This window comes from Austrofundulus limnaeus, unplaced genomic scaffold, assembly GCF_001266775.1.
Source record: "Austrofundulus limnaeus strain Quisiro unplaced genomic scaffold, Austrofundulus_limnaeus-1.0 Scaffold9, whole genome shotgun sequence".
Lineage (NCBI taxonomy): Eukaryota > Metazoa > Chordata > Actinopteri > Cyprinodontiformes > Rivulidae > Austrofundulus > Austrofundulus limnaeus.
Genome location: NW_013952411.1, coordinates 5,009,251 through 5,023,661, shown reverse-complemented (window position 1 = coordinate 5,023,661; position 14,411 = coordinate 5,009,251). Strand labels below are relative to the sequence as shown.

Genomic DNA, 14,411 nt, shown 5'->3' with positions numbered 1-14,411 from the left:
TGTGTGTGTGTGTGTGTGTGTGTTTGTGAGTGAGTGTGTGCGCGTGTGTGCGTTTGTTGTGAAGGATGAGTATAGGAGTGTGTGTCTCCTTGCGTGTGCACGTTGCAGGTTGCATGCATGAATGTGCGTGTACGTAGACAGAGGTAGTTGTGCAATATGAAGTGGTGATGAAGGTGGAGCCTTATCAGGACAGACACACAGTGAAACGATTGCTTACACACACACACACACACACACACACACACACACACACACACACACACACACACACACACCGAGAGAAAAAGAAGGTCTCAACTCATTGGAGTATTGATGTGCTTCAACCTTGTCTGTTTTCTTGCGTACACACACACACACACACACACACACACACACACACACACACACACACACACACACACACACACACACACACACACACACACACAAACACCCTGAGGGCATTAAGCACATTATTGACACGTCTCTAAATGATGCAGTACATTTTAAATCAAGCAATGCCTCTTTTATACACAGAAGCTGTTAAACCTGTCAGTATGGATTATTAGGACTCTGTAGAGCCAAGTTTGAAAATTAACAATAAATACAAAATATGTTTTTTTTTATTTAAACTGATTTTTTTAAAGACTGATGAAGTCTGACCTAAACATATATCATTTCACAGAACACCTTTAGGATACCGTTACCTGTCAATTCATAATTAAACTTTATGTATATTTATGTACCATTATACTACAGTACAGATATTTAGGTACATTTTTGGCCCTTGAAAACTTAATGATGTCCAATCCAAGCACATTGTTTGAATTTAATATCAACATTGCATCCAAACAAAAGAGATTTTTTGGAGCTACAGGGTGAGTCAAAAGTCTCAGGACACACTTTTATTTCAGAAAACCAAAAGGAGAATAAAACATCTGAATACCTCACTGAGTAATGTGTGAGGGAGCAATATTTTAGGATATTTATTTATTTAAAAGGATAACTCCTTGAGCTGTACAATCTCATTTTCAAGGGGTTCTATCAAGGGCATTTGTCCAGAACTTGGCCGCCATCTTAAAATCTTAAAAGCTGCCATATTGGATCAAAGGTGAGTTTGTCCAATAGGAAGGTGATCTTTTAGCATACCAAAGACCAGAATTGTCTCAGAAATGGATTGCCACAAACAGATTTGCAATGTCTCTTGTGGTTCAAATGGTAAACACAGAAAGTTGCAACATCAATAACTGGGAACATTGCCTGTGATGCAGTTATCTGATGTGTTCAATGGGCTGTCCCTGGTGCTGAACGCACACACCTGTGACGAAAAACACAAGTTTACAACGTTCTGTTCATAACGTCTGAACCACAAGAGATATTGATCATCTGATTGCAGAAATCCATTTCTGAGAAGATCCTGGTCTTCACTAATGATACACAAACTCCTTCACGTTGGAAAATCTTGACTTTGATCAAATATGGCARCTTTCAAGATGGCCTTCAAGTTTTCCACCCATCACTTGCTGGGGTACTCAGATATTTCATCTTTTCTTTTGTTTCTGGAATTAAAGGGTGTCCTGAGAATTTTGAATCACCCACTCAGCTGCTCTGATCTGCTTCTGACAGAGAAACACACAGCAGGGGATTCGTTCAGCACTCCGGGTGTTTTACTAGTGAAATATCTAAAACTGACACGTTAGTGAGACCACATGAGTTTTACATCAACAGAAGAGGGCAGGTTGTCACCAAATCACAACATTTTCAGTGAAATAAAAAGCTGTGCAAAATGAAGGAGACCAGTAGTTGGTAAATATTACAGAAACCTGCAGGGTTTTTATTTATTACCACCTGTTATTAAAGTCTGTGCAGTTATGGCTTCTTCTGAATCTGGAATCAAACTAAAGCCACTTTTTCCCCTCCTCAGCCTTTCCTGCAATAATTGAAGTGAGCACATCTGTAAAATGGCGCACATGTGTAAAAATATCATTYCTACAAATTGCACTTTTGTCAACTTAAAATAAAACTACATTATAACTCTTTGATTAAAAGATTTTAAAACAAATACAAAAGCAGCAGACTGCAGGATCAGTTCTTACAAAGTAAAAACAAAAACAGAGCAAAAGCTCACAAAACATATTTAGTGGCTATTATACCGAAAACCATGAAAAACACACAGACCAAAATCAAATAAATTAGGTTGGACGCTCCTTTAGAGACACGTTACACAAACGGGCAGTAAATGATCACATTTTGTCCTAAAAAGGATCAAATATTTTTGCACTCAAATACTGTCCCATGAAGATGCTGGTAGTTTTCTTTACAAGGTTTCAACCAAAAGATCAACTTAATTAAAATACGTGAATTATACGAACATCACTGCCCACGAGCACACCAAGTCAGCTGCATTCATTTCTGCAACCAGCATAATGCAAATTCATGTTGCAGAAAAATGCTATGCTATATTGAGTTTAAGCAAGAAATCTGTGACACGAGAAAACTGAACAAAAAATGACCGTGTTAAAAATTCTCTTTCTTCTGGCTCACGTTTTCCCACGAATAACAAAAATCAGATCGTCCAGACTTCACAGAGAGAAGGCAACATTAAAAAGGCATCAAAGCCAGTTTGACATAAAAAAAAGTTTTAAAAAATGGTTTGTTTACAGCCGACATGAGTGCGTCTTTTTAAGATGTTAGACCTTTTTCACCGTCTCCAGTCAAAACCTCTCGGGAGGACAACACAAACAGGTTATTAGTCACTTAAAAATAATCAGTCTCACATTTTAAACAAACACAAAAATACCTGAACTGAAATCACATGACCGACAATATAAAGTAGATTTAAATGTGTATCATTTTGCTTCGCTGTTTCGTTGTTGCACCAAGCAGCAACACATTCACAACTAATGAATGCCTGAACAAAAGTTTAAAATGAAAATGATTAAAATAACTGATTGTATGTTCCCACGCTGTTTCCTCTGGAACAAACATCATTTATCCTGCGCTCTCCCAGGAAGTTTGAGTTAAAGATTAGGGTTAAAAATGTCACAGGGTCCATGTTTATCCTTTTTTTTACCAGTGCCTTGAATCCACCAGCTCAGGACGCAGGCTCAGTTTTTTCAGCGTCTCGTAGCCAACAACCATGACGATGGCGGTGGGCGTGGAGGAAATGATGCGTGCCGACAGTCCTTTGGTTAGTCCCCAGAAGCCCTCCTCTTTGATCAGCTGCTTGAACGTCTCGATGACTGAAGTTCTCCCTTCAACCTAAACGAACAGTCAGTGAGGGCTTATTATTTACAACCACATCCCAGATAATAACTGATAACTAGGGTTCAGTGTGTAGTGTTGATGTCTTACCACTCTGGGTTCAGAGCAAAAACAACAACTAAAAAACTAATCATTTTCATTCCAGCATGAATTTTTTAAAATGTGAAGAGATCCATGCAATTAGCCGTTTGACCGTCTGAGGGACGAAAAGCATAAATGCAAACTTTTGAGCAAACTTTTTTTGTAGTTTATGCAGTTTTTGCAGTATGCATATTACACAGGCTGTCATCGTGATGATACATTTTCAATATATTATGCAGCCCTAACTAGGGTTGCACCGATACCACTGTTTTTACAAGTCCTCATTCAAAATGCATCGATACCAAAACCCTTTTTTTTGCGTGGATGTTCACATTTTAAATGTAACCTTCATTGGACTCCAGTGTTCATGTTGTTAATGCGACACGCATGCTACGCCATGTGCATGAGAAAAACTAGTATTGGTGCATCCCTAATACCGAATAACTATACTGTATTTTTTATTGAGCTGTAAAACCTTTTTTTTAGTTTTGCATAATGTGTCAAATTCCATATTTAATAGTGTAATACAGTGAAACAAAACTCGTTCATAAATGATGACATTCTTTACGATAAGTAAACAACGATAACACAACATAGTTGCTGTATGATTTGGAACTGAACAGTTTTTAATTTGTATTTGTTTAAATTGTGTAGAAACAATTTGTACTGTACTTTAGGGCTGGGCGGTATGACCTCAAATTCATATCATGGTATAAATTGAATACYTTCACGGTAACGGTATATATCGCGGTAGAAAATTATCATAATAAGTTAAGATAATGTAATTTTTAGAGCATTTTTTTGCAGAAAACTGTAATCTTGATTAAATCCAACATTTTTGCTTTAATATCTGCCTGCTGAACTTATCAGCTGCTGCTCTGCTGTGCGCTCATCTTCTTCATCATCATCATCAGAGCGGAAGCCGACTTTACATTAGCAAGATGGATTTACGACTGAACAAACATCCACGTCATTTTTTTAAAATAATCTCTGTGGGTACATATAAAACTTTTTTTTCTCTGACAATTGGGTGTTAAAAACTACAGTTGTTAAAGCTTCGCTCTGCACGACGTGCAGCGACAGGAGAGGAGAGGGAAGGAGGAAATGATCCTGCGACACTACGTAACTTTTCTACAGCGGGAGGAGGAAATTTTGAGGATTTATCCTCTATACGTGTTTTAAAACACTAGAATTTCTTCATTATATTTCGAACTCCTGCTCAGTTGTCTCTGCACTCGCAGCCCTGTTCACACAGGTGCGATAATGTAATGATGATAGGATGGTAGAGTATAAATTTCAACCGTAGGCCAACTTCATACCATTTCTACCATACACCGCATATACCGCGCAACCCTACTATACTTAAAAGAAAGGTAAAATTGTGTGTTTACTGGAAAGAGTGAAGGAATGCTGTGCCTAAGTAGGAGGGGCTAGTGAGTTCCTACCAACACAGAGGAGGCGGCTAGAGAATGTGTTTAGTGGTTACAGTGAAGGTAAGTGGGAATAAGAGGAACAGAGTGATTGTGTTCAGTTTTGTTATTCAGGGAAGACAGGTTTTTTTTCACTCTGGAAAAGGAGATACAGTGGGGAGAACAAGTATTTGATACACTGTTGATTTTTCAGGTTTTCCCACTTGCAAAGCTTGTAGAAGACTGTAACTTTTATCATAGGGACTCTTCAACTGTGAGTGAAGGAATCTAAAACAAAAATCCAGAAAAATACAATGTATGATTTTTAAATAATTAATTTCCATTTTATTGTGTGAAATAAGTATTTGATACACCAGAAAAATTAAACTTAATATTTGGTACAGAAACCTTTGTTTGCAATTACAGAGATCAGACGTTTCCTGTAGTTCTTGACCAGGTTTGCACACACTGCAGCAGGGATTTTGGCCCACTCCTCCATACAGATCTCCTCCAGAGCCTTCAGGTTTCGGGGCTGTCGCTGGGCCACACGGACTTTAAGCTCCCTCCAAAGATTTTCTATTGGATTCAGGTCTGGAGACTGGCTAGGCCACTCCAGGACCGTAAGATGTTTCCTACGGAGCCACTCTTTAGTTGCCCTGGCTGTGTGTTTTGGGTCGTTATCATGCTGGAAGACCCAGCCACGACCCATCTTCAGTGCTCTTACTGAGGGAAGGAGGTTGTTGGCCAAAATCTCACGATACATGGCCCCATCCATCCTTCCCACAATATGGTGCAGTCGTCCTGTCCCCTTTGCAGAAAAGCATCCCTAAAGAATGATGTTTCCACCACCATGCTTCACGGTTGGGATGGTGTTCTTGGGGTTGTACTCATCATTCTTCTTCCTCCAAACATGACGAGTGGAGTTTAAACCAAAAAGTTCTATATTTGTCTCATCAGACCACATGACCTTCTCCCATTCCTCCTCTGGATCATTCAGATGGTCATTTGCAAACATCAGAYGGGCTTTGACATGCGCTGGCTTGAGGAAGGGCACCTTGCGTGCACTGCAGGATTTTAATCCTTGACGGCGTAGAGTGTTACTGATTGTTTTCTTTGAGACTGTGGTCCCAGCTCTATTCAGGTCATTGACCAGGTCCTGCCGTGTAGTTCTGGGCTCATTCCTCACCTTCCTCAAGATCAATGATGCTCCACGAGGTGAGATCTTGCATGGCGCCCCAGACCGAGGGAGATTTTCCGTTATTTTGTATTTCTTCCATTTTCTAATAATTGCACCAACTGTTGTTGCCTTCTCACCAAGCTGCTTGCCTATTGTCCTGTAGCCCATCCCAGCCTTGTGCAGGTCTACAATTTTATCCCTGATGTCCTTACACAGCTCTCTGGTCTTGGGCATTGTGGAAATGCTGGAGTCTGATTGATTGAGTGTGTGGACAGGTGTCTTTTATACAGGTAAGAGTTCAAACAGGTGCAGTTAATACAGGTAATGAGTGGAGAACAGGAGGGCTTCTTAAAGAAGAACTAACATGTCTGTGAGAGCCAAAATTCTTACTGGTTGATAGATGATCAAATACTTATTTCACACAATAAAATGGAAATTAATTATTTAAAAATCATACATTGTATTTTTCTGGATTTTTGTTTTAGATYCCATCACTCACAGTTGAAGAGTACCTATGAAAAAAATTACAGTCATCTACAAGCTTTGCAAGTGGGAAAATCTGAAAAATCAACAGCGTATCAAATACTTGTTCTCCCCACTGTAAATGCTGGAATGATCTACAGTTTGCTGACTTGTCATTGGGTTTGCTTGGACAATATTTCACTCAGTTTCAAGAAAAGTTTGTTTGAAGAAGAACCCTGTGACACGGATCAATAAAGAAATTGGATTCTGCCATTCCAGACTGGAAAAACCACAGCAGAACTGAATACATGCAGACATATTAAAGTTTAAATTTAAACCACCTGCACTCTGGCTCTGACCACATCCATTGGGTTGGTGACGGTGGAGGCAGTGGCAGCAGCTAAAGGTCCAGCCATGGCTTGAAGGACCAGGTGAGGGCAGTCACTGGGAGCCAGTTTAGAGAGTTGCTCTGTTGAATTTAACACACAAGTCAAATATTTTAACAACACACTGTCCTTGAAATATTTCATTCACATTCTGCCGTGCTTATGAATAAGACTCCTTCCTGATCTGAAAAAAGGCTGTTTTCTGTACAACTTAGTATATTCAGATGTGCCTGGGGGAAACAAACAATAACATTTTTTAGATGCAATAGACCTCAGGTTTTAATCACATCCCAATCCAACCACTTTCTGCATCACAGGGAGCTGATGCCTAACTTCAGCAGTCACACACAGACAGACAACCACACACACACTTACTTACATGCAGGTACATTAGACTCACCGACTAAACTAACGTGCATGTTTCTGGTCTGTGGGAGGAAACCAGAGTACATAGAGAGAACCCACACATACAGGGAGAATATGCAAACTAAAGCTGCACAATATTTGTAAACACTGACAATATCAAGTAGGGCTGCCACAAACGATTATTTTAATAATCGATTAACCACCGATTATTTATTCGATTAGTCGACTAATCAGACCATACGTTAATTGAATATAAAACATACAGCTTATCACGTCAGAATGCAGCTGCTATTATATAACCATCATTAGATTTTAGCTATATGCTAACTAAAAATAATTGCTGTGGAAGGCAAGTTCTGCTCTGCAGATATTGCACAGGTTTCTCTTTCATTTTCTTAAAAAGTTCCCACATTTTGAGCTCCRTTGCTGGGTAGCCATGATACCAGAGCCTGTCTGTATAATGTCTTGTGACGTCCACGGCCTACCCCAGTTACCACTACTGTGCATGTGTGTCAAGGACAGAAAGGCAGATGTGGCAGTGGAAGGTGTCAAAGCAGTTTGGAGAGAAAAACAAAGTAAAGAAAAAAATAAAAAAGAAAACGATTAATCGATTATTAAATTAGTCATCGATTATTTTAATAATCGATTAGTCGCGATTAATTGATTAATCGTGGCAGCCCTAATATCAAGTGTGATACACATCTTTTTTATTTCCTCTCTTTCTAATCTGTACTTCCTACWCTGTGACCTTTAGCATTTTTGGCAAAGTCATTTGTCTCTGCTGTGAGCTTTTACTGTTGTGAGACTCAGGCTAAATATTACATTAGCAAGAAAAACAGAACTTTTCAAATACATCAGTCAACAGAACTCCAAGAAGTCCTTTGCTATACGAGTATTGCATTGATATTGTGATGATRATATATTTGCAATAGTATTGTGCAGCTCTAATGCAAACGCTACCCAGAAAGACCTCAGGCCATGAGGTGATTCTGTGACCTTCTCACTGAGAGGTGACAGCTCTAATCACTGCACCGCCCACATCACAACCATTTAATTCACTATTTCCTCACCAGCCTTCATCTGTTGAGGATGCTCTAAAGGAGGCTCGCTCCACACTGTGAAAACAACTGATTCAAAAGAAAGAAAGGGAAAAAAAACATTGGTCTCTGTGCTTACCAGCATAGAAGTGATAGAAAGGCCACCAGACTGCACTGTTTGGGATGTATGTAAGTAAAGAAGCCACGTATCCCCTGTAGAATCCCCGCAAGCCATCTACAGCAAAAATCTGAGCCATAATATTTCTGGTTTGGCCAAAAACTTTTTTCGCCTTTCCAGCGTCTGAGTCAGTAGGGAGTCGAAAGCGAGTGAGGTGCTGCCCTTGGCCCTGCATCATCAGCTGCTGCGACACCACGTCTATGGGTACAGTGATGCTCTGAGCAACCAGGGAAGCTGAGCCCCCCGCCACAAGCGACTTGACTGTATTGTCCTCAGAATACTGGGAAACGTATTTCCTCACCAGCTCATAGGTGGTGATGTAAGCCTGGCCTGAGATGAGCGTGAAGGTGTTGACCATGAAGCCGCGGTACAGGCCTCCAACTCCCTCCGCCCGCAGGATCTTGAAGAAGGCATCAAAGGTGCCGCTGTAGAGCGACTTTCCTCTCTGCACTTGCAGCCGAGTGCGGATCAGTGTAGCTGGGTAGACGGTGGCCCGGATGGTCATTGTCATAAATAACCCGAACGAGTAGAAYTTCTTTTTATCAAGGTCCTCCCACTCAATGATCTGAACGTTCCTCTTCTGCTGCATCCTGCCTGTTGTGAGCGGCCCCTCATCAGACTAAAACAAATAATAACAGAGTGATTAGTAGGGGGTCCAATATTAACCACAAAATGAATATCAGATTATATCGGCCTGCATCTAAAATCTCTGATGTATGCACTCATTTTTATTTATTTTATTTAATTGTAAAATATTCTTAGGTTTAATTTAAAAATTATGTAACCCATTGGTTATTAATAAATGGATCAGTATTTCTCATACTTACTGTTGTTTACCAGTGTTTGACTTGATCAAGATTTTTTGAGATTCCACATTGAGTCGTTCTGATTTTGTATCGGGTCAGTATCATATCAGAAGTGAAAAAGATTAGAAAGTGAGCAATTCCGTATTGTTAAAACACAGTTCACCACTACACGGATAGAGAACCACTGATGCTAATTTAATTCTTGCAAAACCAGCTCCTAACAATGTGAGTCAAGTGTGAACAAGAAAACACACGCAAATAATTGATTTACTTTTTTAAAATGTGACCATCTGCTCAAACTGACTGTAATTATTGAATATATCAGCACATAGTGTACTCAGCAGGTGATGATGATTAATACATGTATCCATCTTTAATCTGACTGAAGATATCTGAGCCTGCACAGCTGGTTAAAAGCTACTACAATGTTTCACTTATCTCTGATTGCAACATGATGATACAAAGGTCAGGGCCGGCTAAAGCTAGCAGAGTTAACCTGAATGAAAGAAGCTGCCTTGGTCATAACATGGAGTGTTTTTGTGGTATTTCAGTAAATTTGTTGTGTTTAAATATCATCACGTTTGAGTCCAGAGGACACGGCGCTCCTGARCCGGTGACGGAAATGGTCGTGTTGTGGACAACAATAACAACAACAAAATTAGTCAACCATTTTCATAGCTGCATTTTTATAAAGATATATATATCAGCCTATTTTCTGGCTGTTAAACATGTCTGTAATAGTAGGCTAACTTCTTGGGTTCGCTTGTAAAGAATTAGCATTAGCATTACTTAAAAGAAAACAATATAAAAATCACTTACCTCTCTGAATGAATTTTATTTTGTTATTAAGGCATACCCTGGATAGGTTCGGTGCCTTGAAAACCACATTAACTGGTATCTAAAACTCCGTACCACTAGTACACTTCACTAAATAACGAATAACCTTCTCATCTCTTGCTGTCATAGCTCTTCCTGCTCCCATTCAAACGCCATGCTGCCCAGTGAACCAATCACGTGCCAACTCGCTTCTTCTTCGTTGGTGGCTTCTGGTAGTCTTTTAGGCGCATTACTGCCACCTGTAACCTTTCATTTTGTTTCTAGTTTTTACTCTTATCGCCTTCGAAACAGAGATTTTGAATTTGCATTTACTGTGTCCCTATAGTTGAAGTGGTTTTCCACAACATTTTTTTCATGTTCATTACAGATTCTTACCCGTTTCAGTAAATTGATCGGTCCTCCCAGAAGCAGATGGCGCTGCTAAGCGGTGCTCTGTTTGACAGGACGCCGGTGGACGAGCAAGGAAACACCAAACTGAAAGTAGCAGCGGACCATTCAGTTGAGCATAAGTGCGTCAAGTTATACAGTTTAATTTAAGGTAAAAGTAAAGTAATGCTTTCATGTATCTTGTGCTGATTTATAACTTCACCTAACATTATTTTCTCGGTGACTTCGTGAGCCTAAATAAAAAAGTTAACACAGGTAGAAGCGGTTGGTTAGCATGCTAATGTGTTAGCATGCTAATGTGTTAGCATGCTTCGATATTGCAGATTCATTCTGGTGCACCACTTAGCTTCAACAGTGAGCGTCTGTCTTACAGGTTTCATAAACATTTACTTATATTTAGTTTGGGTGAATTTCAAAGATGAAACATTTTTCTCTTTCGTGTGTCAGTAATACGCTGCCAATAATAAAAACACATTTGAGAGTTTTTGTTGTTTTCTTCTGATATCTGTTTTTGTTCATAACAACCCTTTCGCTTTTTCTTTTTTAGGATAAATCCAGTGGCCTGAGAAAATGGTTTGTTACTTTTTATATCTTGCAAATATTTCCACTGTTTTAATTGTATAAATAGAGTTCATAGGTTGTTGCTTGTTTTAATACTTTGGGTTTTGTTTAGTCTCGCAGATATGACTCTCGGACAACCATATTTTCACCTGAAGGCAAGATTTGTTTTCTTTTTTAACATTCAGTTAAACATATTCAAGCTTTGCTTAAATTAAGCTAACGCCTTAATTTTATTGTTTTAACACTTCAAAATACATACAAGAAAGAAAATTAACACTTTTTTTGTAGCAATATGATAAAAATAATAATATGTTTAAATAATGCAAAACTAGAATTCAGCGTGTATTAAGTGGACCCTGAGCATCCATTGTTCAATAAATGTAACAAGTCTCAACTACTGATGCACAACAAAATTATTTAAACTGCAATAGAAGTCCCAAAACAACCACATAAAAAGATATATATATAAGCACAGTAGTGGCACTTTGTAAAATAGTATTAACTGATACAATCAAGTAGTCTGTTTATTTATTAGTTTAAACCATGCTTACCATACACCCTTTGCCTGTAATTTGCAGGACGCCTGTACCAGGTGGAGTATGCTATGGAAGCTATTGGTCACGCAGGAACGTGTCTGGGGATCCTGGCCAACGATGGCGTGCTGTTAGCTGCAGAAAGACGCAACATCCACAAACTGCTTGATGAGGTTTTCTTCTCTGAGAAGATCTACAAGCTCAACGAGTGAGTGGACCGTAGCATTCTCACATAGTGTGGATTTGTTTGTGTGGGGGGGTGAGGCTCATGTTTTGTGTTCATCATTTCAGAGATATGGCGTGCAGTGTTGCTGGGATCACGTCAGATGCTAACGTACTGACAAATGAGCTGCGGCTAATTGCACAGAGGTCAGTGTCGGGGAACACTCACCCAACCAGTATCAGTGACTTTATCACCGTTCTCTAAGTAGCAGTAGTTAAACAGCCGTTTGTTTATTCATCATGTTTCATTTGTAGCTGGATAACAAACAGATGAAACAACAAATGTCTTAAGAATTTTTTTTTACAATTTTTTTTTGGCAAAATGAGTAACAATGAGAAATTTTTGATTTATTTAAAATTCTCCATCTCAAAAGCTTCAAAATGATACATAGTTTGTTGAAACTTGACCAACCGGGCTAGCAACATGCTAGTTTTGTTTATTATAGTGTCTGTTTGAAAACCTGATTTTTATTGGTCTAGACTCTAGAATGATGTCATCAGGAATTCAAGCTCTATATTTAAACATTTTAATCTTCAAGCTTCACAATGATGCCTTACATTATATGAAAGGATTTCCCAGTGCTATGGCAGCTGGCAGAGAAAAGTAATTACTAGACTAAAAATAAAAGATTACCAAATATGACTTGTTGGAGAACTTCAATTTAAAAGTATATATTATGAAAATGTGATGTTTTAGTTAACAGTATCCCTAGATCTTTATGGATTCATGTTTATTCAAATCTCAATACTGCAAAAATCAATATTTTCACTTATTTTGCACTGCATCCTCATTTTGAGTAATTTTACCAGCATGGGTCACCTTCCAAAATGTCTGCCAGCACCACTGAGTGTTTGACTTGTCTTCAGGTATTTATTGCAGTACCAGGAGCCAATCCCATGTGAGCAGCTGGTCACAGCTCTGTGTGACATAAAGCAGGCCTACACACAGTTCGGAGGTACGATGCGCTGCAGGCTGCTTCATGTTGCCCGAGGTTTCCGGTCCAACACAATGTGAGTCTCACCTGTTCTGTTCATTTGCACAGGTAAGAGACCGTTTGGCGTCTCGCTGCTCTACATAGGTTGGGACAAACACTATGGATTCCAGCTGTACCAGAGTGACCCCAGCGGAAACTATGGAGGCTGGAAAGCAACCTGTATTGGCAACAACAGCGCTGTAAGTTTGAAACAGCCCTGTTCAGTAACTGATTAAACAGACAATGGGAATTAAAGGGGTTGTTGTTCTGACTCCGAGAAACAAGCTTTCTTTTTTCTTACCTTGGTGTTTTTGATCTGCTGAAGGAGGAAACGGTTGGCAGATTTTTAAAAATGTGTCATGAAACACAGTTTATTTTATAATAAAAATATAGGTTTGTGCAAAAGTCACATCTTTGTTTTAGGGTAAGTGTTCAGTTTCTTGACCAGTGTTTAATTTTTTGGGACATTTTGGCTCCAGGCTGCTGTGTCCATGCTGAAGCAGGACTACAAAGAGGGGGAGATGACTCTGTCTTCTGCTCTGGCTTTAGCCATCAAAGTCCTCAACAAAACCATGGATGTCAGCAAGCTGTCAGCAGAGAAAGGTGAGGTTACAACCATCTGGCTGTTTCATCAGAGCCTTTCTTCTGCCTGATCTGTTTCAAATTTAAACTGCCTGTGACTTGAACATTTTTTATGATAATACAAATGCATCTTTGGAAAGATAACACTGAAAACATTTTACAAAATAATTTTCATGCTGCTGAGATAAACAGTTGTTGAGATATTTGCATGTGAAGTAACAGGAAGTGATGTCAAAGGGGAATGTCTGCATGAAAACACAGCTAAGATAAAATGCTCATCAGCCCAGACTGTGGAGAGGAATCTGATGTTTTAGATTCTTTTGAGTCACCATCAGACAGAAACAAAAAAAGGAGTCAGTTTAAATCATAATGTTTCAATGAACAAAGACCAGTGAGTTATTTTTCTTAAAGGATTTCCCCTTTGATGTCACTTCCTGTTTCCTTTTGGCCGAGCCGAGTTCAAAAGAAAATAGGCCAGTTAAGTGTAGGTAAAATAATGTGTGGCATGCCAAGTTTCTTACACAGAACAAAGTTTTCTTTGACTTTTTGTACCTGAAGGATAAGCATGTCCCAGGCACGTTAAGTAATGTTAAAAGATTTGTAAGTGTGTTGGTGTAAACATTAACGCAAAATTCTGTCATGCTGACTTTCAGTTGAGATTGCCACGTTGACGCGTGAAGATGGAAAAACAAATATCAAGGTGCTGAAACAGAAGGAAGTCGAGGAACTCATCAAGAAGCACGAGGCTGAAGAGGCCAAGGCTGAAAAAGACAAAAAGGAAAAGGAGCAAAAGGAGAAAGACAAATAAGACAGAATATTCACACACACACACACACACCACGTTTCACAATATCCTGTATTGTTTCGTCTTTTTCAATAAACTCTCAGAAACTGACAGACGTGTTTGTCGTTATCAGCTCTGTCCTGTTTAACAGAAAAAAAAATCCTCTTTATGATTTTTAAATGGCTGACACATCCAACCTTTAAAATATATTTTCCTTCTTTATTTCAGCAATAAACTCAAACTTTCAAAATATGCTTATTAAAATAAATATCAGTGTACCTTCTGTTAAACAAGAATCAAATTATTTAGTAAAGCTTTAAAATGTAATTAAACCAACATTTGAAAGAATTATGATTAAAATGGTAATTTATTGTTCCAGTGGATTA

General features: G+C 38.9%; 2 protein-coding genes across 3 annotated transcripts; one reads left to right on the top strand and one right to left on the bottom strand.

Moving 5' to 3' along the window:
- Window positions 1-1,624: 1,624 nt before the first annotated feature.
- LOC106512999 (solute carrier family 25 member 44) lies at window positions 1,625-10,179 on the bottom strand. Its single transcript, XM_014001615.1, has 4 exons — window positions 9,965-10,179; window positions 8,301-8,958; window positions 6,714-6,841; window positions 1,625-3,240 (listed from the first exon to the last, which is right to left on the bottom strand). The coding sequence occupies exons 2-4, from the start codon at window positions 8,926-8,928 to the stop codon at window positions 3,049-3,051; spliced, it is 948 nt and encodes a 315-aa protein (XP_013857069.1). The 5' UTR covers window positions 8,929-8,958; window positions 9,965-10,179; the 3' UTR covers window positions 1,625-3,048.
- A 256-nt stretch (window positions 10,180-10,435) lies between these two features.
- psma4 (proteasome 20S subunit alpha 4) lies at window positions 10,436-14,136 on the top strand. Of its 2 annotated transcripts, none has more exons than XM_014001617.1 (9): window positions 10,436-10,520; window positions 10,917-10,942; window positions 11,043-11,085; window positions 11,509-11,671; window positions 11,755-11,832; window positions 12,553-12,641; window positions 12,729-12,859; window positions 13,139-13,262; window positions 13,895-14,136. In XM_014001617.1, the coding sequence occupies exons 2-9, from the start codon at window positions 10,940-10,942 to the stop codon at window positions 14,047-14,049; spliced, it is 786 nt and encodes a 261-aa protein (XP_013857071.1). In that variant the 5' UTR covers window positions 10,436-10,520; window positions 10,917-10,939; the 3' UTR covers window positions 14,050-14,136. The 2 variants fall into 2 exon arrangements, with proteins under 2 accessions (XP_013857071.1, XP_013857072.1); XM_014001618.1 differs by having other exon boundaries at window positions 10,470-10,491.
- The last annotated feature ends 275 nt before the right edge of the window (window positions 14,137-14,411 follow it).

Coding starts and splice junctions, on each gene's coding strand:
- psma4 (XM_014001617.1), top strand. Junction 11,672..11,754: donor AAGATCTACAAGCTCAACGA/GTGAGTGGACCG, acceptor TCATCATTTCAG/AGATATGGCGTGCAGTGTTG. Junction 13,263..13,894: donor CAAGCTGTCAGCAGAGAAAG/GTGAGGTTACAA, acceptor GCTGACTTTCAG/TTGAGATTGCCACGTTGACG.